The sequence below is a fragment of the Leptodactylus fuscus genome, chromosome 3 (assembly GCF_031893055.1).
Source record: "Leptodactylus fuscus isolate aLepFus1 chromosome 3, aLepFus1.hap2, whole genome shotgun sequence".
NCBI lineage: Eukaryota > Metazoa > Chordata > Amphibia > Anura > Leptodactylidae > Leptodactylus > Leptodactylus fuscus.
Genome location: NC_134267.1, coordinates 57,256,795 through 57,283,023, shown reverse-complemented (window position 1 = coordinate 57,283,023; position 26,229 = coordinate 57,256,795). Strand labels below are relative to the sequence as shown.

General features: G+C 40.6%; 1 protein-coding gene across 1 annotated transcript; it reads right to left on the bottom strand.

Annotated features, from left to right (window-relative positions):
- Positions 1-5,346: 5,346 nt before the first annotated feature.
- Positions 5,347-25,496, bottom strand: LOC142197383 (sulfotransferase 6B1-like). Its single transcript, XM_075267620.1, has 7 exons — positions 25,263-25,496; positions 21,378-21,487; positions 18,515-18,604; positions 17,610-17,736; positions 11,986-12,080; positions 8,387-8,543; positions 5,347-5,604 (listed from the first exon to the last, which is right to left on the bottom strand). The coding sequence occupies exons 1-7, from the start codon at positions 25,483-25,485 to the stop codon at positions 5,474-5,476; spliced, it is 933 nt and encodes a 310-aa protein (XP_075123721.1). The 5' UTR covers positions 25,486-25,496; the 3' UTR covers positions 5,347-5,473.
- Between the last annotated feature and the right edge of the window lie 733 nt (positions 25,497-26,229).

The following is a 26,229-nucleotide window of genomic DNA, read 5'->3' as shown; positions in this document are numbered from 1 at the left end:
GAGGTGGATGCGGCCTCAAAATCTACCTCCCAATGATTTCAGTTGAAGGCAGAGATCAAAGCAGGATGCTGAAAAAGTGTGTTCTGCTCGATCTTGATGTGGATTCTGCGGCTGATTTAGCTGCAACAGAGGTGTAGCTACCGGGGAGAGGGGGGGGAGGTGTTTCCCACTGAATCTTTGGGGACCACCCCAAAGCCACCATTAATGCTTTACATTTAGGGTTGAGCTGATCTTGAGATTTTAAAATCCGATTTCCGATCATTTTCCAGCTGATCTCGATCGTGAAATTTGCTCGATTGCTGATCGGAATCTGATCTTTTCCGATCCTGATTCTCAACCCTAGTCAATGCTTCTCTATGGGAAAAGTCACTTTTAGGGTTGAGCCAATCTTGAGATAACCTCCGTTCTTGATCCTGCTGCAAATAGATCGGGTCGGAATTCCAATCGCGATTGGGAAATTTACTCGATCGCCGATCGGAATCCGATCTTTTCCGATCCCGATCGCTCAACCCTATTTACATTTAACTAGATTGGTGTTTGAAGTCATTGATCTAGTTAAAACCTATCCTGCACGTTAACGGTCTTGTAAAACATAAGCCACTTTAGGCTTGCGGTTTACAAGACACTGAGACCAGACAGCATGTCTGGATGATCCTAAGCACTATACCTAAATTACACTTACTGATTTTTTTCTGTTAGAGGAAAAAGAAACATCAAAACTCAAACCTATCTTCAGGTGGATTCTGTTTTGCAAAGCTCATTGAAATAAATGGGGGACAGAGAAAAATGCTAACACGTTTTTTTCTGTATCCTATTCATTTCAATGGGGTTTACAATGCAAAATCAGAACTTATCTTCAGGCAGATATGAGTTAGACAAATTTCACTAACAACATGTTGGAATAGCCTTTAGAAAGTCTGTTCTAGTCCTACCTTTCTTTATCTGTTCTTCAACTGCAATTTTGAATAATGGGCAGCGTTCGGCAAACACAGGGACCCCATTATAGTCTATGGGGTTCCGTGTGCTTTTACAGCACAGCGCTTGCAATTGCGTTTGTATTTCGGTCGGGGGGTCTCCATGCAGACTCTCACTGGAGGGAATACAAAAGCAGATGTGAACCAACCCTAAGTGCCCCTTCACACGGCGTAAGCGCTCCGCTCATTTAGACATGTATACATGTGTCTGAGCGCGGCGCTTCAAAAAAGAGCCCATTGATTTCAATGGGAAGCGCGCGCTTACGCCGTGTGAAGGGGCCCTTAGACTTTATTACAGGGTTTTTCAGGTCATTTTTATTAATGATCAGTCCTCAGGATAGATCAGCAATAAGAAAATAGGAGTTATGATACTTGGGACCCCACTGATCAGCTGTTTGAAGTGACTATGGCACATATGCTGGCACAGAGACCCCTTCTCTGTTTATATTGAATGCTGTACTCTTTTTTAGTGACTGTGTGATGTATATAAATGTAAAGACAAGGCTAGAGTTACATTGCATGACAACCATGAAACAAATGATACAATATAAACAGAGTAGGACTCTTGGTGCTTACACAAGTGCTTTGGCCCCCTTCAAACAGCTTATCACCGGGGGTCCCGGGTGTTGGAAATCCTGTCATTTTTGTTTTATTGGAAAAGGAGCACAAGATGTTTGTGTTGCAAATTTTACGTAGACTTGTCACAACTGGAAGAAGTACTGTCGGTCCATGGCGGTCCAGTCCAGATAGAAACAGAGTGTGAATGATCACAGTCAGAGACGTCACCTGTAAGTCATGAAGTGTTTTCTGTGCTGCATTTACCTAAATTGTCTGCAGAGCCCACTGCAGAGTCTATAGTAACCACTACATGGTCACCATGTAGTCATAATATTGGTATACCAGAGTTGAGAACCCACTTGGACGTATGCCCGCCGCCCCCCCCCCCCTCTGATCACTTAGCTATGGCGCAGGTTGAAGACAATGTTGAAGCAGGGGGCTGTCCGTTCCCTGAAGACTCTGTACCAGAACAGCAGGAGAGCAAGGAAAAGGCGAGTGTTGCTGGAGTTTTTTTTTTTTTTGGTAGGAGATGGACATAATATTGTGGGGGCAGGTGATGGAGACATTAAACTGGAGCAACTGGAGGGGGAAATTTTTACTGTGGGTGCAGTTGGAAGGCACATTATCCTGTGGGGGCAAATTCATGGGGACATTAAACTGTGGGGATAGCTGGAAGGGAACATTATATTGTATGGGGCTACTAGAGAGGCATTATACTATGTGAGGGCCAATAAGGGGGCATTAAAATTTGTGCAAGTCATGTATTTGTAAATGGTGGTGATGGGTGGGCCCACTTATGAAACCTTTGCACTTGGCCCACTAATGTGTTTAAACCACCCTGTGTGTAAGAAAGCAGGAGGAGGTGGAATACTGGGGGATGATGGTACTGTGCTTGAAGCACAGGGGGAAACCATTCTGCATGCACAACATTTGCCAGTTGTGTTTGTAGCACATATGCCTGTATGGCAAAAAGGGATGGGAGGGATTATGTTGTGCAAGCGTATATCATCTTTTATGATTACCAGTGCAATTGCTTTGAAATTTCCAGGGATTGCTTCATTCTGTAAATTACATACTAGTTGCAATATGTCTGTAAAAATGCTTAGTCAGTAACTACAAAGAAACTTACAAGCCTGTTGTAATATACTAGCAATAATATCTTGCAAACACATGAAATAAGAAAACTCTAATATTGCTGTAATAGTATGACAATGGTGCAATTTGACAGTAATACATAAAACATGAACAGACATGATAGTGAACATGGCATGTTGTTACATTAGGGCTTATGCACATGACATGGCACATGCTTGGAGATGCATGGTACTATTAGTACAGGCAATGCTCTACAGGTACCATTACATTCCATGTGTGTGTGGGAAATATTATCCCCTAGAAGCAAAACTTTTAAAAGGATTGTCCAATTTATTTTTATTGATAACCTACCCCTATGACTCCTGTTGATCAGCTGTTTGAAGGGACACTGTGCCTTTACAAATACCATGATTTCTTTACTGACAAACCATTGTAACTGCACCAGGAGTTGACATTGCTCCATCTGTTGCAATAAGGGTCAGCCTCTTCCCCTGACTGTACCTGTGACATATCAAGGGCCCCCTCTGCATCCAAGGGAGAGTCTTCCTCCTATTCCAGTCTAGGAGTTCCAGTTCCTCCACCATAATGACTTTGACCTTCTCTGTCAACACAGGGTGAGGATGTTAACTAAGAGGTGTAAACTGTTCCTCCTCTTTTGTCCCTTGTTGAATAAGCATAAGTGATTCCTGTAAAATATACAATATAATGGAAGGATCCCTGCTGACAAATTTGGAAGCTTCTTCAAAGGGCTTGAGAAGCCAGCACACTTCAATTAGCCTCCAATGACATATCTCAAAACAGCACATTGTTCCAGTGGTCTGCTACATGCCATATTTGTTTGCTCACACAGACGTTCCAGAATTTTTAATGTGGAGTTCCTCCATGGTGGAATGTCAGAGCTGAAGTGGTACAAAGGCAGATGGTTTTATTGATGTGAATGGAGCAGGGTATTTTTTGTGACATAAGAATGGCTGAAATCCCCAAAGACTTTTCTGTCCATTGGGAGCACTTCTTTTAAACCACTATACAAGTTAATAAAGTAGAAAACCACCAGATTAAGAACATGTACCATACAGGACAATGTGTTATTTCGCCTAACTGCATTGCAGCAATAATATTGGTGCCATTGTTGCTGGCAACACTGCCCAGTTGGAGTTGGCGAGGATACATCCAGTGGAATACTTGCTGCAAGATACAGTGAGGCAATTCCTCCACTGTGTGGCTCATCTGATCCAGGCTCGCTATTTCTAAAACGGCATGGTAGTGCTTCATCTTACACCCATGATTCAAGGAGGAAGGGGGGAGAGGAATAGTGGATGCAACAGTTTGTCCTGGTGAAAATGGTTGTTGAAATGTTTCAGAAAGGGAGATCCAGACAAGTGGATGGGCCCTGCATGGTGCTGGAAATGGGTTTGGAACTAGCATCTTGTCTTTGCATTTCTGGACTGTGGCTGCTGCCACTCAAAACATTGACCCAGTGGGCCATGAAAGCCATGTATTCTCCTTGTGTATAATTGCTGCTATATGTGTTGACTGTGGAAAGCATCTCTCCCCTGACTGACATATCCAAGGAAAAGCCTACATTCTCTTTCAAATGCCGGTATAAAGCAGGGACAGACCGAGGCATCCAAGGGGTTCAACCAAGTTGCTGCACCCCATGGCATCCTCTGCGGGGTCATTATTATTTTAATTCTTGTGAAATGCTTAAAGGAATAAAAACATCCCAAATGCTGTTTTGAATTATTTGAGTGGTGCTGTTTTGAAAATGGGTTGATTTATGGGGGATTTCTTATATATAGACCTTTATATTCCCTTTCAGAACTGAAATGGGCCCTAAAAAATTAGTTTGGAAAATTTTCTTGTAAATCTGAACAATGGCTGTTACACTTGTGTTAGGGACATCAAGGGGTCCCCATAATAGAGTATGTTGCTGAGTTCCAAATTAAATATCAGGCCTGAAGTAATTACGCCCATTATCAGGTCTGGAGAAGTCACACACACACAGCTGATGGTGTATCAAGTGAGTTCTAATTTAATGGTGCAGAAAGGTGGTTTAAATACAATACAGACAAGAGCAGGTTGGACTATTCTAATAATATAACATGGTTGGCATAAAATGATTGGTTATAAGATAAACCTGGCACATGACTACTGGCTGAGGCCTAGTGTAATCTGCATCTCATTATAGCTTAATGGACTTTGTACTTTAAACAAAGTTTCAAAATACTTATGTGTGAACTAACAGCTCTCACTATGTCTATATGTATATATCATGGAAAACGAGATAAGATGTCATGTTGGTGCTAAATCAGTCTCAGTGACCTCCATATACCATGAAGATAAGAGATATACAAATAGCCAGCTGCGACTTACTTATACAGTTTATGTGTGAAAGGTTACAAGATGACTGACGAAATACAAAGATGGAGGATTTGACTCTAACACTTGTAAGCCTTCTAACATACAATACAAATTAAAGGACGATAAAAAGATGATGCCAATATAAAGCAGAGATATGGTAGATAATATTTATTCATATATTTGGGTGGTATGACTATTAGACTAAGAAGCAGAACATTTCACATTTTGAAAAAAAAATTTTTTCCAAATTTCAATCAAATTTCCAATTTTTTTAATGAATAAATACAAAAATATTGATTAGTGTTTACCACTATCATAAAGTACAATGTCTCAGGAAAAAACAATCTCAAAATCACTGGTGTAAGTTAAAAGTCTGAAAGTTCTTGCCATATAAAGTGATACATGTCAGTTTTGAAAAATGAGACCTGGTCCTTAAGGGGTTAAAGAAAAGTTATTTAATACAATCATTAAATCTAATATTCTAGTTAAAATGTACAGTATTTGGAATAGTTTATCTTCTCTCCAATTCTTGTTCCAGCAAGGTACTTCTCAAAGTTGGCATCCACCTCTTTGCTCTGTTCCTCAGTGAAAAGGCTCTTCCAGTCCCCAATTTCCCCTTGGGAAAAAAAAAAAAATGTTTTTAATGTATTATTACTGCTACTATTGGCCTTAAATATCAGTGTTTAGAAAAGATCAGGATAATTTTAAAACTCAAGTTTTATTAATAATCAATTAAAATAGCTCCCAAGACAACGAAATCCAAAACATAATGGGGGAAGATTTATGAAAACCAGCACATTCAATGCCAGTTTTCATGCCCCTTCTACAAGCGGCGGGTGCTTGCCTCTTCAAAACTCAGGCGCACGCTGCACCAGGTCATGCATATGTATACTGAAATGTGGTGGCGTAGATCAAATCTGATTTGCACAAAACATTTACAATTCTTCTATGCCTTGTATGGTATATAACTGGCACACAAAGCATAATAAATTTACCACATAGTATACAATGATGGTAAAGATCTTATGATGGTAAGGTATAATACCCTAATGGTAGGATTATGAGTCACAGTCACATTTACTAGTCAATTAATACTATTCATTATGTTGTAGGAAATTTTTCTGTATTCATCCAAAAGTGCCCGATGGTCAAATTCACATCTACATTGGATGGTCCATTAGGAGCCTCCATTACATTCTATAGAAAAATGTCAGACAAACCGGTACAGCATGCAGCGCCATTTTGTCTAGTCAAATGACAGACACCTTGACAGAAACTCAACGGACCCTTTTATATTCAAGCTGGTATCCCTGGTGTCTGTCACTTGAGATATCTGTAACTTCCAAAAATTTCTGTATCAATGCAAATAGTGTCTTTCTACAAACGAAGTAGACCAAATATATGACATAAATAAAGCAATGGGAGTTGTTGAGAATGGTCTCTAGCTAAGATAAGAAAGGTTCAGGTTCAAGAGTTATTTGTTTCTTTGCACAGTAGACAAATATTCTACTACAAGGTTTATAAGTAAGACTTCAGTCAATAGCAGTGGTGGCCCTGTTTACTTGGTTGGTGCCAAAGACATTAATATTGGCAATAGTGCCCAATAGTAATGTCTTCAAACCAAAAATTCTAATTGCTCATGGATGGCATATCATATATGAGACTAAAAGCAGATTAACAGGTTTATTCTGACTATATGGATGTAAATAGCCAGTAGTTACAGACAGTCCAGTAGCTGCCAACTCTTAGCACCCTTTAGAGAAAAAAAAGTATTGCTTCTAGGAAGAATAACTCCATGTATAGGACATTTAGAGGATTATGTACAGCAGCACTCAGACTGCAAAGCCCTACTGCCTAATGCCTACCATACACTGTCCAAAGCATTATGCCTAAAATGTACTCTCTCAACATACACCCTTTCCTTAGCTTGGTTAATTTTTTAAAGCGTACCTCCAAAAATGAAACAACCTTTCATAACTGAATAGTGTAGGTCAATATAAAGAAACTTGGTAAAGAATATTATTACAGGGAGATCTAATAACAAAGTACAAATACATGAAGGGACAACGCAAAGGACTTTCTAAGGATCTTTTTACTCCTAGGCCAGTGACAGTGACAAGAGGACATCCTCTACGTCTGGAGGAAAGAAGGTTTCACCAGAAACATAGAAGGGGATTCTTCACAGTAAGAACAGCGAGGCTATGGAGCTCTCTGCCCCAGGAAGTGGTGATGGTGGATTCACTAAAAAAAAGTTCAAAGAGGGCCTGGATGCCTTTCTTGAAGAGAACAATATTACAGGTTATGGAATCTAGATTTTAAGGACACGTTGATTCAGGATTTTTATACTGACTGCCAGATTGAAGTCAGGAAGGATTTTTTTTCCCCTGAAATGGTGGAATTGGCATGAGCCTCATGGGGGTTTGATTTGCCTTCCTCTGGATCAACACTGTAGGGGACTGTAGGGTTATAATTTGGACTTGATGGACTCCTGTCTTCATCCAACCTCATCTACTACGTAACTATGTAAAGAATTCTCTTTTCCACTTATCAAGATGCTCTTTTCCTCCTTATCAGCCTATATGTTTACATGATGGCAGCCATATCCAGCTCACACACAGAACTCTGGAGAGAAAGTGCTGCTATTTGATTTAAGGCCTCATTGTTTGCACTGATAGACTACAATCTCTACCATAGCAGTATAAATAAGCTTCTAGGCTTTTAGTAGTGTAGCCGTAGCAGTTATCTTTGTATCTTCATCCTCTTTGTCACTAGTACAAGAGTGTATGTCTGTTATATAATGCAGAGAAGCTGAGGCTGGGACACAATCACTTCAAGCAGTTATGTCTTGGGAATTAAATAAAACATAGAACAAATTCTTGTCTTTTACATGACATGAAGATCACAGTTCTATCTGTATCAGAGATATCAGTTGAAAACACCGCCAAGATTGGGAGAAGCTGCTGCTCCGTATACATATGCCTATCCTGACTGTTTTCACATAACGATATCTCTGGAAATAATACCATTGGGATCTATGTGTTATAGGAAAGAGAAGAACTTTGTCTTTCATATGACACTAAAACTACTGTCCTATAAATTACAACGTCTGAGATGTAACTGTTTCAATCGGCCTCCCAGCTTCAGCTTCCCTGCATTGTACAAGAGCCAGTACACAATCCTATTTCACTAATCAATAGGATTACTGTCTATTGCTCCTGATATGAATGAGCACAATGGACATTAATAACAGTAATGTGAACCTACCCTTGGTGTATAAATCAAGAGATTTTATTGGTATATTTGCTAACAGTACACCTCACACATGGTATGAACTTAGGCCACGAAAGACACAAAAGGGCAAAACAAAAAGATAATCCTCAGAGGTTTTAACTACTTACCTTTTCTAAAGAAAGCATTTGCAAGGTTCCCATGTGTATCACTAGATTTTTCTTTCATGGACTTAAAAGTGCTTTTCTCTTCTACTTTCTGCAGTTGTTCATCAGTCAGATTTATTCCATAAAAGTCACAAATTTTTCTCATTTCAACACAGAGATCCTTTAAGAAAAAATAAGTAGCACATTGTACTAAATGTACCAAAATATTTCTTTATCGCAGGGCACATTGAGCATTATCTATACACTTGGATATTAAAAGTCATGAGCACTTTACCAACAACTATAGTCATGAGGCTTGGGCTATAAAATCCATTTGTAAATCACCTAAAAACTATTATCACACCATGCCATATATATATATATATATATATATATATATATATATATATATATATATATATATATATACTAGCTGGTACCCGCGACTTCGTCTGCGGTGATTGTAGCAGTGGGTATATACAGGCGCGGGTAAGGTTTTCGTACTGTGTATAAGGTATGGGATATGAAATGTAACTTTGTATCTTGTTTTTGCTGTAATTCAGAGAATACGTGAGACTTTTGTGTTGAAGTTAATTTGTATTTGAGCTGCTATACGGTGTTGTGAGAAACTTTACATAGTGACTTTGGGACAGAGGTATTTGAAGTTAACCCCTTCCCGCCGATGGCATTTTTTGATTTTCTTTTTTGACTCCCCTCCTTCTAAACCCCATAACTTTTTTATTTCTCCGCTCCCAGAGCCATATGAGGTCTTAATTTTTCCTGGGACAAATTTTTCTTCATGATGCCACCATTATTTATTCTATATAATGTACTGGGAAGCAGGGAAAAAATTCAGAATGGGGTGGATTTGAAGAAAAAATGCATTTCTGTGACTTTCTTATGGGCTTTGTTTTTACGGCGTTCACTGTGCAACCAAAATGACATGTCCCCTATAGTCTGTGTTTCGTTACGATTCCAGGGATACCAAATTTATATGGTTTTATTTACATTTTGACCCCTTAAAAAAAAATTCAGAATGGGGTGGATTTGAAGAAAAAATGCATTTCTGCGACTTTCTTACGGGCTTTGGTTTTACGGCGTTCACTGTGCAGCCAAAATGACATGTCCCCTATATTCTGTGTTTCGGTACGGTTCCAGGGATACCAAATTTATATGGTTTTATTTACATTTTGACCCCTAAAAAAAATTCCAAAACTGTGTTAAAAAAATTTTTTTCTAAAAGTCGCCATATTCCGACGGCCGTAACTTTTTTATACGTGCATGTACGGGGATGTATAAGGCGGCTTTTTTTGCGGGACCGGGTGTACTTTGTAGTTCTACCATTTTCGGGAAATGTTATTGCTTTGATCACTTTTTATTCAAATTTTTATCAGAATCAAAACAGTGAAAAAATGGCAGTTTGGCACTTTTGACCATTTTTCCCGCTACGGTGTTTACCGAACAGGAAAAATATTTTTATAGCTTTGTAGAGCAGGCGATTTTGGACGCGGGGATACCTAACATGTATGTGTTTCACAGTTTTTAACTACTTTTATATGTGTTCTAGGGAAAGGGGGGTGATTTGAATTTTTAATCCTTTTTATTTATTTTTTTATATTTTTTTTATTTTTTTAACTTTTTTTTTTTGCATTTATTAGACCGCCTAGGGGTATTGACATGGGTGCGCGGTGTCGCGGATTATCAGAGCGGTGGGGGTCAGCAAACATGGCTGCTCCAGAGCGTTAAAGAGAGCCTCCTGCAGTATCGTTAAGGTGAGGGGCAAAGTGGTAAAGTATATGTGAATGTGATTGTGTGGGGTTAGGGGCGAGGCTGTAGAGGGCAATATGAATTTTGTGGCTTGCTATGGTCCAAAGTGTGTGAGATTGCAGAGATGGTGGTGTGAGTTTGGGTTTTGTGGGGGTCCTGGCACAAACGTACGTGCGCTATTGTGACGAAAAGTAGCCTATTGTTTAATCGGGTGTATTAGCTATGTTTGTGGAAAATGTCAGCCAAATCGGTGGAGCGGTTTTTCCGTGATTGAGGAACAAACATCCGAACATGCAAACATCCAAACACACAAACCCACAAACTCACAAACTTTCACATTTATAATATTAATAGGATATATATATATATATATATATATATATATATATATATATATATTTATGGGCCATGCTGTGAGTATATAATATGCTCAGAAGAAATTGACTGGCTATTAACGTTATACCTTGCAATGGTATATTATATCAGTGGCCATAAATATCACAATCTAGTTTCCTACTGGGGATATAAAAAATATATATAAAAATCTGAAAATAAAAAGCAAAGAAATACTTTCTACTGTATCTTAAGTGTAGAAAGCAGGAAAAAAGTTCAACTTTCTTTTTGCTTCTCAAATATAAAACTTGGGGTGCATTCACACTGAGTAAACGCTAGCTTATTCTGAACGTAAAACACGTTCAGAATAAGCGGCGTCTAAAGCAGCTCCATTCATTTCTATGGGAGCGGGGATACGAGCGCTCCCCATAGAAATGAATGGGCTGCTTCTTTCACTCCGTGCAGTTCCATTGAAGTGAATGGGGAGTGCCGGCGTGTACGCTCCGGCATGAGCAGAGCTTGCCGTATACGCCGGCACTCCCCATTCACTTCAATGGGACTGCACGGAGTGAAAGAAGCAGCCCATTCATTTCTATGGGGAGCGCTCGTATCCCCGCTCCCATAGAAATGAATGGAGCTGCTTTAGACGCCGCTTATTCTGAACGTGTTTTACGTTCAGAATAAGCTAGCGTTTACTCAGTGTGAATTCACCCTTAGATTGGCCAACAGTTCAAGGTAGATGCCATGACTCTAAGCAGGGAGTGAATGACGGATTAGAGAAGCATCTAGCTTGTGTCTGGCTGGAATATCTCTGCATTTTTCAATGAAGATACAACAGAAGCTGTACTGTATTCTACTCGACTTATATGACTCATGTAGACATGAGTCTCAGTAGAATAATGCACATAGACCGATACATTTAGAATACCAGAGGATGCTGTTACTAGTAAATAATTGCACTATTTCTGGGAAGAAACATGTTTTTATAAGTTTTAGAATCAACATAGGCATCCAAGGGAACCTTCATTAGGCCCCTGACAGCCATGCAAAAGCATGAGACCCCTGCAATCTTGTTCTCAGGGGTTCCAATGCCTCCAGGAAGGAGCCCTTTTTTCTAAAGCCCCTTAGATGTCGTGGCTGTGCCTAAGAGTTAAGAGCAGGTGTTGGCTGTAAGTACAAAGCCAGATACCCGCATGTGGGAGACTCTACATTATTCCTCTACAAGTGACATAGTAAGTTAATTACAGTGGAATAGTCATGGTCATATCCACAGGAAACTGATTAAGGCTAAATTCACACAACTGAGCGAGCCAGTCTTGCACCTGAGGGCATCCATTTTCACGAATCCCCATGCATTTCAGTGTATGGAGAGAACAGTGAAAATGATCAAATATAGGACTATCAAAGCCTTATGGTCTACACAGATTCTCCATTTTACAATAGGAAATATGGTTCTTTACATTTTCTCTTAAAAAAAAACACAAATCCTTGTTTCTAATATTTGTATAAAATTCTTTACTCACCGCTTTCATATCTTCAAATGTGAGTATAAGTATATTCCCATCATCAATTTGTTTTTCCCAGCCAAGCATATAGTCAAAGTATGATCCATACATTACTAAGATAGAGAAAAAAAATTAGACATCCAGTAATAAAAGACTCTGCAGAATTGTGTGTAGCATTGAGAACAAAGGGCATTACAGTTATATTTATTATTCAACTCAATATTGTCCTTTGACAAATACTGTATCTACACTGGCATACAAATGTTTGGAATTCTTTAGGATTTCAATAAAAAAATGAACATTCATGTCTGTGAAAGAGAATTCTGGGAAAACGCATGGTGCCTTTGGATAGATTATTTTTAGAAAAGGTAAGAATTGTATCTGTTGTTTTTTGGTAATATTACTGTTCTTTTATAGCAACCACATCGTAGAAAAAATATTCCATGTTATCAGAACCATGCAGGCTGTGCGAAGAATTAAAAATTGACCTGTGCAGATGAAAGCCTTATGCACATGACAGGACGTTTTGGGCAGATCTGTTGCTGTTAAAATGGATATACAGTGGCATGCAAATGCTTGGTCACCCCTGGCAAAAATGACTGTTATTGTGAACAGATAAGCAAGTTGAAGATGAAATGATCTTTAAAAGGAGTAAAGTTAAAGATCAAACACACTTGTCTATAAGCCATATCAGTGTATTATTATGTTTGAGTACAATTTTAGAGTAAAAAGGGAAAGAAGTACCTTCCAAAACTTTCCAAAACGGGATTATGGCAATTCCCGAGGCTTGGTCATGTCTTATTTTGATCAGCAAATGCCATAAAGCCCAAGGGACCGCCCTGGCCGAGGATGACATCAGGCCGAGGACTCTCATGGCGGTGCGGATGGTAACTCTCCGGGTCCGAAATAGGAAGCAGGCGGCAGCCTCTATTCTCAACCTCCTTGGGCTGGAGAGGAAGATCTGCATTGACTCTGAATCCATAATGAAACTTCCTCTGGGTAGCTGGCACGATTTCTGATTTCTCCCAATTGATTATCCAACCTAACTTCTGTAGGAAGTTGATAGCTATCTGGAGATGATGTTGGAAGATTGCCGTAGACTGAGCTTTTATGAGCCAGTCGTCCAGGTAGGGAACGATGAATAGGCCTTGTAGTCTGAGGGCGGCGGCGACCGGAGCGACCACCTTGGTAAATACGAAAGGGGCTAAGGAGATGCCGAATGGCAATGCAGCGAATTGGTAATGCTCTCTGTGGCTGCCCATATAAATGGTGATTCTGAGATACGCGTCTTTTAGGTCTAGAGTAATCATTACCTCCCCTTGCTGCAGAAAAGATGTTACAGAGTCTATACACTCCATCCGGAAGGTTTTTCTTCTTAGGTTCTTCTTAGGTTGAGGTACCTTAGATCGATAATCATCCTCCAGTCTCCTGAAGGTTTTGGGACCAGGAAGACTGGAGAATAAACCCCCAGACCGAAGTCTGAGGGAGGAACTCTTTCCAAAGCCCCTTTTGTGACGTACTCCGCAACTGATGCTTCCAAGATGGCTTGCTGCGCAACGTGGAGAAGCAGGGTGATGACAAACTGGTCGGGTGGTAAACGATCGAACTCTATGGAGTAACCACATTCTACTACTTGTAGAACCCAAAGGTCTTGTATATGGGTATTCCATGCTTCCAAAAAATGGAGCAGACGCCCCCCAACAGGATCTGTGGCCACAGAGAGCGGCGCCCCATCAAAACTCTGGCCTTCTTTTGGGATCATCCCTGGGGTTGCCACGCCCAAAGCCTCTGGGGCGATATCTAGACCGCCATTGTTGTTGGCGTCTAAAGCCAGATGTTGACTCTCGACCCCTAGAAGGGGGAGGTCTCCTTCCTCTAGAAGCTTGTGGCAGGGATTTTCCTTTGCCCTCAGCAAGACCTTCCATGAGGTTGTCCAGCCCTCGGCTGAATACCTTCCCTGGCTCAAAGGGAAGGGAGCAGAGCGCAAACTTGGAGACGAGATCAGCTCGCCAGGGTTTTAGCCATAAAGGCCTCCTGGCGGCCATCGATATAGCCATAGACTTAGATGCAGGTCTCATTTGCTGCCTGGAAGACTCCGAGATGTAATCCACCACCCTGTGGAGATTTCCCATCGAAGCCAGGATGTCATCACGCCCGACACCAGAGTCAATGTCGCATTCCAGCTGCGAAAAGCGAGGTCTGAGCTGAATTGGCGGAATACACCTTCTTAAGGTTGGAGTCCGCTCTATGATCCAGAAGGTCCTGCAGATTTGAGCCATCTTCTAACGGGACTACAGTCCAACGAGACAATTTTGCCACCGCGAGGTCCACTTTCGGGGGAGGCCCCCACTTGTCGCACTGAACTGGGTCCATGGGGAACAGAGATCTGAAGACTCTAGTGGAGGAGTGACCTTTCTCCGGCTGTTTGCACTGTTGGAGCATGATGCTGGCCAGAGATGCGTCCACATGGAAGGTGATGTGACCCCCAGTGATGGACGTGGAGGCTGCCCCGTCAACACCCTGGTCAACTGTAGACCGGATGGACTTCAGCAACCTATTGGTTTGGTCATAATGAAGAATAGGTCTGCTGGAATGAAATGACTCGTCAGAATCCTCCGAGTTGTCACTCATGTGCAGCCTCTCCATAGAGGGGAACGATAGGGATCGCCTATCCGGGCATGGTTTCTTGGTGAGCTGAGACAAGGTAGTACAGATATCCTTTAGGGAATCGTCCTGAAATAAAAGACAAGGATACATAGCAGGGAAGCACTTCTTGTCACTGCTGACAAAACCGTACTCACCATATACTCCTTGACCCATGCTACCATCTCTCTAGAGGAGGGCTCCTCAGCCGGAGGCCCTCTGCAGCCACAGCAACGAGCATATTTGTAGCCCAAAAACAGTGTCCTTTATTAACCTTCCACCATAGGGTAACAGACCCTCACAAATGTACCGCAACATACCATCTGGGAGCGGGATGTCGCACTCAAAACACGTTAAATGCTTTCTTTTTGACGAAGTTTTCCTCCTTCTTTGGTCGCAGGAGGCGTAGTGGAGGATTACATTATAGCGACATACTGTAGCAACCAGAGATGGAGCAATCAAGGAGACTAATCACCATGCTTAAAATAAATAGGAAAGTCTTCAAGTCTGAAGTTAGCTGGGATGAATCTAAGATACCAATCCAAGCAGAAGATGCTTTCCACAGGAATGCAGGAGAACCCCACCAGTACTCTAGGCATATACCAGGAAACCAGGAAGGGCAACTTGCCTGCCAGTGGAGGCCGCCTTTAAGTGTGTGACCCGGAAGGGGGCGGGGCTAACGCGTCTGGCGCCCCGCCAAAGAGCCCCTGGTTTCCTGAATATGGCTGCTCCTACGGCAGTCCAGAGGGACCCCGATAACTCCCAGGAGGCCCCCTGGCACAGTAATCAGCTGGGCAGGCTAGCCGCGAACTGGAAGTACGCAGCCAGGAAAAGCGTCCGGCGCAAAACACAGCAGAGGGAGAAAGGTTCCCCCTGCGAAACCTATAGCTGGCTCAGGAGCAAGCCGACACCTCCTGCAAACGGAGGTAAGATACTGGAAGGTGGGGGGGAGAGGAATAAAATCCTCAATCACAGGATTTCTTCCCTTTTAGGAAGGGAAGACTTCCAAGTGAAGAATGGAATGAATCTAAGTACCAGAACTGCAAGTAAGACAGTCTGGCCCTAAGGAAGACACAAGGTCCTCTCCACCTGTCACTGTCCACACAGGACAGAAAAAAACACGCAGGGGGAGACTCTTGTGCCCTCTTATAGGGCAAGCCATGTATTTGATTGGCTAATTAAAATTCCGCCTGTAGGACGACAGGGAATTAAAGGTCTGTTTGGAGAAAAAGGGCACAAAATTTCAGGAAAAGAACAATCTATTGGGTTGTGTTGTAGCCAAAGGCACATAGAATATTTCATGGATAGAGGGTAGAATAGATTCAATAAAATTTAAGCAAATTCTTGAAGTAAACATAACATCATCTGCAAAAAAGCTGAAATTGAAAACAGGATGGCTTCTACAAATGGATATCCTAAACAAACGTCAAAATCCCCCATAGACTACCTAAAGCGGCAGAAGCTAAAAGTGTTACCATGGTCCTCACATTCCACTGATCTGAATCATCATTGAAAATCTGTAGTTAGACCTCAAAAGAGCAGAGCATGCAAGACGAGCCAGGAATCTTACAGGGCTGGAAAACTTTTCCAAGGAAGAATGGATGAAGTTCCCTCAAACAAGAATTGAAAGACTCTTGGCTGGCTACAAAAAGCGTTTACAAGCTGATACTTGCCAAAAGGGGTGCTACTAGGTACTACCCATGCAGGGTTTTGTTATTTTGAAAATGTAAAATATGAAAAAAAAAATTTTCAAAAAAATACATTGTGAATGTGTTATCTTTAATGTTATACCTTTTGAAGTTCTTATTATCTTCAACTTGTTTAACTGTTCACAATAGCAGTTGTTTTGCCAAGGGGAGTCCAGACTTTTGTATTTTTCTAAAATGTAACCCTCCAACATCATGTCTTCGCTGGAGTTTTTGCAGCTGCTGTTATTTAATTGTACTGTAATTCATGGTTCTAAATTGTGTTTCAGAGATCAATATTTACCTGTCCTATACCTACTAAAGTATCAGCATGCCGCAAAGTTCGCTGTAAACACATATTACAAGTGTACACACAACATTACACAGTTCTAGATGAAGACACCAAACAGCAGAAACACATTCTTTAGCATAAGGGGTTAAATTATTTTTTTTTCCAATTACTCTACCATTTGTCACAGTCCTATGATATTCCAGCTGAGCCACCAATGAATATGGCTGAACAGTAATACTAGACAGTGCCTAAGAGGGGTTTCATTCCAGAATAAATTGTATACATTTTCTTCTACATTCATACATTCTCTCTGAGTTATGAGCTTAGCATGTATGAAAGAGAAAAAATGTCAAAGAACATAATGTGTGTCAAAAGTATGGATGCTAACATAGCATTGCCTTAGGCTAGGTTCACACCTGTGCCTGGTCTCTGTTTGGGGATTTCATCTCCAAATCCACTTGAAAAATGTGCATTTTTCAGGTGGAAAACGGGTGGAAGCCCGGTGAACCCCATTACAAACCATTATAGGCCAAAAGACTTTGTACAGTGCTTATGGTAAATCATGTTGTCATGAAATTTACAAATGAAAGTACAAAGCTGAATGTGTCAGAGTAATAGCTCAATTTGCTCCAAAAATAAATGCTTGCATTGTGGCAGATTTATTATGTATTTTAGGCCACACATAGCAAAAAATGGCTAAAAAATGGTGGTAAATTTTTGGCCTGTCTGGTCTAGTTTTAAGTGGTCTATATTTGTCAGGAACCAGTCCCGTTGGGCATGCAGTCCAATTTATGGCTTTCATGTCAAAGAGACGGAGGAGCCTAGCTGATTAATATATATTTGGGGGAAATATCAGTTACTCCTGCTCTATTGCATGCTGCCTGCAGCTGGAACTGCATGTACAACCTGACAGGTTTTCTTTAAGACAGTAATAATACATTTTCCAAGGCACTTCCAAGGATTATTTCAATCCAAAAAGTGTCTACATACATAGTCACATAATATAAGTATTATTAAATTACCATCTCCACTTATAAAGTCCTTGAAAAACAAGTCCCAAGAACTGTATGTGGGAAGAACGGGGTTGTTGTTTGTGAAATGATAATAAGACACAGCGGCATCTTTTGGATTCCGAAGAATTACCAAGATCTGTAACAAAAATATTAAATACCAAGTTACTAGAAATTCTCGTAGTATTAATGCCAGGACCTTTTATAAATCACTTGTCTAACAACTTATGTTTATAGAAAGGAAAAGGCAAGACATCTTGTTTGGGATTTGTTACCCTTAGGATAAGGCCCGACGTTGCGGATATGCAACTTTTTTTTGTTGCAAGTTTTGCAACACTTTTTTGAGCCAAAGTCAGGAGTGTCTTTAACAGAAGGGCAATGTCTAAGTGCTTCCTTTATATTTTCCATTTTTTTTCAAACCGCTCCTGACTTTAGCTAAAAGAAATTATTGCTAAATCTGGAACAAAAAAAAACACTGCGTTTCTGCAAAGTTTTAAGGCTTTAGCTCCTCCCTCTCCTCCTTTCTATGAGAAAAGTAGCGGACGCTACGTTCACACCTGCGTTTAGATCTTCCGTTCATCAGGTCTGCTTGGGGACCCAACGATTGGAAACCTAATCTGCTTAAAAAGAAGTTACCCAGCAGAAACCCGCGGACCCCATAGCCTATAATTGGGCCACCGTTTTTCTGCGCAGTTTCCGCTTAAAAAAGGCAGAAAAATGTTAAAATATAACATATTACAAAGTTTCTTATATACCCCAGTGCAGTCATTCATAGTTTATAATTGGAGATAGGTTTTAATAAATTAGACTCATCTCACTCCAGCAGACGCTATATTAAATCTGATATATGAACTGTCTATGATGATAAGTTCCTCCCTATTATGAAGAATCTAGTTCTATACCGACAGCCATCATACCTTTGTCTTCTTTTCAAAGAAAGATTTTGGGGTATTCTCATAAGAAATGTGCGATGCTATCAATCTTGGTGAAGGTTTTTGCTTCAGATCCTTAAGAGAAAAAAAAATCAGGAAAACATTAGTCTAAGCAGTATTGTTCAGAGAATAGTGGAGACAGCTTTGTCATGCAACTAAAAGTATCAGAATACAGAGTTTATTCCAATTCTTGGTATAGACTGGGGAAAAGTTTTTACTTTCTGAACAATGTGGAGTATCAAGGAAGCGTTTCAAAATATTGTGCCATTGGTGGAATGACATGGGAACAGTATACTCAAGACACTTAAGCATACAGTGGCTTGCAAAAAGTATTCATACCCTTCCAACTTATTCACATGTAGTTACCTTACAACCACAAACGTAAACGTATTTTCATTTGCCTTCAGGAGTCACTTAATTAGTTAATAGAGTCCAACTGTGTGTAATTTAGTCTCCATATAAATACACACACGTTCTGTGAAGGCCTCACTGGTTTGTTAGAGAACACTAGTGAACAAACAGCATCATGAAGACCAAGGAACTCACCAGACAGGTCAGAGATAAAGTTGTTTAAGGAGTAGTTTAAAGCAGGGTTAGGTTATAAAGACATATCCCAAGCTTTGAGTATCCCAAGGAGCACTGTTCAATCCATTATCCAAAAATGGGAAAAGTATTCTACAAGTGCAAACCTACCAAGACATGGACGTCCACCTAAACTGACAGATCGAGCAAGGAGAGCACTAGTCAGAGAAGCAGCCAACAGGCCCAAGGCCACTGTGGAGGAGCTACAGAAATCCACAGCTCAGGTGGGAGAATCTGTCCACAGGACAACTATAAGTCGTGCACTCCACAAATCTGGCCTTTATGGAAGATCGGCAAGAAGAAAACAATTGTTGAAAGAAAGACATTAGAAGTGCCGTTCGCAGTTTGCCGCAAGGCATATATGGAACACACAAAACATGTGGAAGAAGGTGCTCTGGTCACGTGAAACCAAAGTTGACCGTTTTGGCCTAATTGCAAAGCGCTATGTGTGGCCACAAAGTAACAATGCTCATCCCCCTGAACACACCATCCCCACTGAGAACCATGGTGGTGGCAGCATCATGAAGTGGGGAGGCTTTTCTTCAGCAGGGACAAGGAAGCTGGTCAGAGTTGATGGGAAGATGGATGAAGCTAAATACAGGGCAATCCTGGAAGAAAACCTGGTGGAGGCTGCAAAAGACTGGGAAGGAGATTCACCTTCCAGCAAGACAATGACCCTAAACCTACAGCCTGAGCTACAGTGGAAAGCTTTAGATCAAAGAATATTCATGTGCTAGAATGGCCCAGTTAAAGTCGATTCTAATTTGAGCTTGAGCTATTTTCCAAAGAATAAATGTAAAAAATCTCAGTCTCTAGATGTGCAAAGCTGATAGAGCCATACTGCAAAAGATTTGCAGCTTTAATTACAGTGACAAAGTATTACTATAGGAGGCTGAACACTTTTGCACATCGCACTGTTCAGATTTTTATTTGATTACAATTTTGAAACCCCCATGTATCATTTTCATTCCACTTCACAATTATCTGCTACTTTCGGTCTATCACTTACAATCTCAATGAAATACATTTCAGTTTGTGGTTGTAAGGTGACAAAATATGACAAAGTTCAAGGGGTATGAATACTTTTGCAAGCCCCTGTACCAGCAGGATATTGAGGGATTTATTATTTGTTTGTCAATCTTAATCCATTCTGTATTCCTGAATGATTGAGTTTTAGTAATTCAGGTGCACTTCCGAACGCTAGATTTGATCTCCACATCAGTCATGGACTGGCATAGATTTCAGGTAGAACTCACATCAGGCATGAGTTATGGTAAATTTGCTGCTGTGATCTCTGCCCTGCTCCATTATCCACCATGTGGTGCATCTTTGGTGCAAGAAAGGGCCATGCGGTAAAGTGCTCCACATTTGCACCCTTTTATGCCATAGAACTGATGTTGATGGGTCAGTAAATTCCTCCTATTGGCTGTTAAAGGGATTCTACCATTAAAAAACTTTTTTCTGTGGATAACACGTCGGAATAGCCTTTAGAAAGGCTATTCGTCTCCTACCTTTAGATGGGATCTCCGCCGCGCCGTTCCTTAGTAATACTGTTTTTTACCGGTATGTAAATTAGTTCTCTGGCAGCGATGGGGGCGGGCCCCAGCACTGAAAATGCGAGGGCATCCCCACGGCTGCCAGAGAACAGGATCCTGCGCCGCCTCTATCTTCTGCTGAATCCTCCCCTTCTTTCTTCAGCAGCGTCACCTCTGTCGGCTCTTACACTAGTAGAGCCGACTGCGCATGCACGGCCATAGTTCCGAGGTCGCAATTGCGAGCATGCGCAGTCGGCTCTGCTAGTGTAAGAGCCGACAGAGGTGACGCTGCTGAAGAAAGAAGGGGAGGATCCAGCAGAAGACAGAGGCAGCGCAGGATCCTGTTCTCTGGCAGCCGTGGGGACGCCCTCGCATTTTCAGCGCTGGGGCCCGCCCTCATCGCTGCCAGAGGACTAATTTACATACGAGTAAAAAACGGTATTACTGAGGAACGGCGCGGCGGAGATCCCATCTAAAGGTAGGAGACGAATAGCCTTTCTAAAGGCTATTCCGACGTGTTAGCCACAGAAAAAGTTTTTTAATGGTAGAATCCCTTTAAACTTGTATGAAATGTTAGGCACTCACAGGCATTTACCTCAGTAGAAGGGACATTTGGAGGGGGATTGGTATACTTCTTGCTCCTGAGTTAGACATGGCAGACCTATATGCAGTATTCACATTTAGATAAAACATTATTTTATAGGGAATCTTACTTAAATAATGTAACAAACCTCATATTTTTCTGGTTTTCCAAACTCGAGCATAGCATGGGCTATAGTAGGCTCTTTGTTGTGAAGCTCAAATAGCATTTGATGAAGTATCTGTATTGACCAGTTTGTTCCTAAAATACAATAAAACACAAATTCTGTAGGTATTGTTCATGACAGAGTACAGTTATATAAAATACTATGCTACACTATATAAAATACTATATACTGTAACATAGAACAATATATACAGCATTTCCTATAATTTTTTTCTCCTAAAAACAAAAACATTACATGCAATATGATTCTGTAAAAGTTATCCTATTTTTCTTGCACTGGCACACCCATTGGGGCATAATTTTGTGGTCTCCTCCACCATTCATTCTGTTTAGGGGGTGGTACTGGATGATGATAAGGTGGACCAGAAATATGAACAGGTGCCCAAGCAGGCATGACCACAGTGGCACACAGGATAGAGTTCTCAGCGAACTACAGCAGCAGTTTAGTGGATGAAAGTTAAGAAGCAGAATCAGTGTCATTGGCTGCAGAAACTCAGGGGAACAAAAATACTGCATTTACCGTGCCAGTAAAGTGAATGAAATTTTGGTTTATCTCATCAACACACTGCAGAAGGTAAGGCAGAAAGCCCATGTTGCGAAAATACAGTGGTTTTACACTGTGGTTAATCCCATCCACACATTGCAGAAAAAAAATCTGTAGCGGAAAAGCTGCGTTTTTCAAAATTGTAGCATGTCAGTTATTGGAAAAATATAAAAAATAGGTACCAGATTCTGGTACCTATTTTTTATATTTTTCCAATAAAAGTCAAGTTTTACTATAGACCTCTTGTGCTGAAGGAATATTTTTCTACTGGGTTCTTGCATTGTTCCACCCCAGCCGGGGGTGTATTTTTTCGTGCACTCTTGGTCTAGCTGATTCTCTTCAAGATTTATGGTGAGCTGTGGACTGTGTTTTTTTCTTGAGCATGTCAGTTATACCTACAGAAACGATGTCTTTTACAATATAATAGTGACAGAAAGTCTACAGAGAAAAACTCTGCGAAAACACAATCAAAAACTGCGACAAATTGTGTTGGAGTATTCTATGAAGACTATGTCACAAAGGTGAACATAGCCTTAACCTTAATCAGGTATCAGTGATGGGAGTTACTGACAAAGTTCCAAAAAAAGAATCACTTATTGCCAAAAATATAGATTTACACCTAATAATACTATGCTAATAGTACTACGTATGTATTCACTGTGAGTTATCCACTGCTGTAAAATCACAGGAAATACAACAAAGATAAAGGAATGGATTATATAATGAAATGTACAAGAAGGAGCATCTTATAAGACTGGCCTGGAATTCTGCAGAATCTGTGAAGCCACTTAAGGACGGGTCCTCACATAGCGTACTGTTGCGTTTTACAGTCCCTGCAAAGTGGATGGGATTCTAGCTAATCCCATACACAGGCCGCGATTTCAAAAAGCGTTGCGTCAATTAGACTTATGGAAACGCTGGCATTTTCAGTTTAGGTATAATTGAAGCAGAAAGTCCTGTTTTTTGTTGCTGAAAAGTCAAGATAAGACATCTGGGGCCGGTTTAGGGTGCGAAAATTTTTTGACAGGCTCCATTTAACAAAAGCTATGATGGGAGATGCCTACTAGGGAAATACTTTACATTTCTGAGAAACATCTACTACTTCTCCTGCATAGTGACACAGCACTTCTATTGCACTTCATACAAAGAATTTTTTCTCAGATTATTCTTTCTCAGATTCTTCTGTGACTTGTTCAGTCAAGTGGCATTTATGTATGTGATGGGTAGATATCGCAACACACACACACACACACACACACACACACACACACACACACACACACACACACATATATATATGGACGTACAGGCATGATCACAGTATGTATTCCCAGTACTGTGGTATAAACTACAATGGGTGAAAGTAAAGTATCCAAAAAATGTGTTTGGGACCATGTGATCATTTTGCTAACAGCATCAAGTGCAGATAACCATTGCCACTATTCTCAGTATCGTGTATGAAATGTTGTTCTCATGAGAATGGCCATTGTTTGTGCCTATAGTCCTGGGGACTACTAAATTCTTTTTCCTATTTTTTTTCAACTGTGATTTTTATTAAGTTTTTCAAAAAAAAAAAAAATACAAAATTCTGATGAACTGAAAAGTGGTGACAGACACTGCCAAGTCAGAGGAGAAAGGTTTTATATACACAGATACGTCACATTCAGAATACCCTGCCAACACTCAGGGTCAGAGGAGGACAAATGGTGATAAGGTTTAACTCACTGCATGCTTATGATATTACAAATGATAGAAATTTGTGAGTAAAATGTTGAAAAACATTGTAGTTTTATTTGGGTTACACATGTGGCCAGATTGAACTGTAAAGTCAGAAGTAGAACCAAGTAGAAGGTAAGGAAGACTTCTAAAAACATGATTTCCCTATCTAACAATTTACGAAACCTTGGCTTCAACCCATAAGGATGGTTGTAAGTAGTGACCAGGGAAAGCCGTAACATACAATCTGGCTTTGTTCTTAGCTAGCACCAGCCAGATTCATTTAATGGGCAGTAGTAGAATTACTTTTATTCTTATGTTTTATAACTTCTACTATGAGGATATAAAATGGTAAGAGAGGGAAAGGTAAAGGAATGTTCAACAATGAAAACCATTCCTATCATTACTCCTACGGTTCTTGGTGGTCAAAGAAGAATTGTGGAGTTACAAATCTTTCTATTATACTTTTTCCTTATATAGGTTCCACTTCTGGCTTTCAAGAGAAGAACAAAAGAGGCAAAGGACGCGCTGGTCCAAAGGTACGATCCTTCATTAACATACAACGCGTTTTGGACAATATTTCTCTTTTTCAAGAGTGTACCAATTCTGGCTTTGGCTTACTAATACTGATAAATACTGAAATAATGACCAAGTGAAAGTGGCCAAAGAATGAATACTTAACCATTTTATTTGTGTTATTTTTGTTGTTACTTTAAAGTACATAATAAAATATACAATACATTACTTAGAAGAAATGTTTGGCATTTTTTCAGAATTCACCATTAGAAATTGCAATAAATGCTACAAAGTTTTTGCCCACTGTCACTCCAGTAAGGTTTCCTCTGCAGATGTTCTGCTTCAATTACACCTATACACCTGTAGATATAATTGACAGCATTGCTACTGCAAGTATTTTTCTGCAATGTGTGGATGGGAGTCACTTTGCAGGGAATGTAAAACGTAGCGTTTACATCACAACGTTTATACCATGTGCGACCCCGGGGTTAAAAACATTTTTTCACGCCGCCGATGTGGACTTTTAAGTCTATGTTGCATAATGAAAAGTCATACAGACAAAAAATTTTAAGGCATTAGGTTTTTTTCCACTGAATTTTTTCACTGAGTCTCTTCTCCATGTTTTTACTTACCCTTTTAAATTGTAGGGAAATCGCTTACAATTCCACAACTAAAATGAACAGGCTGTGATTTTCTGAAAGTTGCAACATGTGGATGGGCTGAAATAAAATTGCATTCATTTTGCTGTAAGATACAGCATTTTTCTCTTGCGTTTCCAAAGCAGCCAAAAGGGTCACGTTTCTGAAAAGTGGGACCTTAGCCTAATAGTGGGACCTTAGCCTAATAGTGGGACCTTAGCCTTTGCACAAAACATGGCAGCTTTTCCCACATACTTTATAAGACTAGAGAAATATGTGCAGAACACGCCTGTTTTAAAACATTAAAAGTGCAGAAAACAAAATTTAAAAAAACTATATGCGATGGAGCCCTAAGGCTATTCTATAGATGGGAGACAAATACACGCACTGCTACTTCTCTAAAATATATGGAGTCCCACTCCCTTCCCCCACTCACCACATTTGGGATAGGTTATTATCAACACATCATCTTCTCGGGCTTCAAATAACTCCAATGCCTTAAAAGTGGCCTCACTGCATAGGAGACTGGGATACACAATCCCTTTATACTTCATTTTCAGCTCCTCCGGAGTCATGTTTTTGGCCTTTTCAACCGTCTTCTTCATTTCTTCATGGAATTTCTCCTGGTTTGCCTTGTTTTGTTCTTCTGATCCTGACATCTTTCTGCTGTGTATACACTGCTGTATGAATGAACACTTTTCACAGGCACTTCCTTTTTATGTGAGGCACTAGCAGGGGAGTGTTCACACACACTTTATACACACACCCATTGAGCTCATGCACAAGAGCAAATGTAGAATAGTAGCATCTGCCAAAACAATTAAAGTTTAATGTCTGTAGATTTCCTCACTATGTGATTTTATGACACAAGACAAGGGTTAAAGAGTCATTCTAAGTAGAGATGAGCGAACACTAAAATGTTCGAGGTTCGAAATTCGATTCGAACAGCCGCTCACTGTTCGAGTGTTCGAATGGGTTTCGAACCCCATTATAGTCTATGGGGAACATAAACTCGTTAAGGGGGAAACCCAAATTCGTGTCTGGAGGGTCACCAAGTCCACTATGACACCCCAGGAAATGATACCAACACCCTGGAATGACACTGGGACAGCAGGGGAAGCATGTCTGGGGGCATAAAAGTCACTTTATTTCATGGAAATCCCTGTCAGTTTGCGATTTTCGCAAGCTAACTTTTCCCCATAGAAATGCATTGGCCAGTGCTGATTGGCCAGAGTACGGAACTCGACCAATCAGCGCTGGCTCTGCTGGAGGAGGCGGAGTCTAAGATAGCTCCACACCAGTCTCCATTCAGGTCCGACCTTAGACTCCGCCTCCTCCGGCAGAGCCAGCGCTGATTGGCCGAAGGCTGGCCAATGCATTCCTATGCGAATGCAGACTTAGCA

Bases quoted from the DNA above. Each gene is read 5' to 3' on its own strand.
- LOC142197383 (XM_075267620.1), bottom strand. From the start codon at position 25,485: ATGTCAGGATCAGAAGAACAAAACAAGGCAAACCAGGAGAAATTCCAT. The intron at 17,737-18,514 runs GTATGATGGCTG...TTTTTGTTACAG, and splicing joins TCTTTGAAAAGAAGACAAAG to ATCTTGGTAATTCTTCGGAA. The intron at 5,605-8,386 runs GTAAGTAGTTAA...TTTTTTCCCAAG, and splicing joins AAATGCTTTCTTTAGAAAAG to GGGAAATTGGGGACTGGAAG.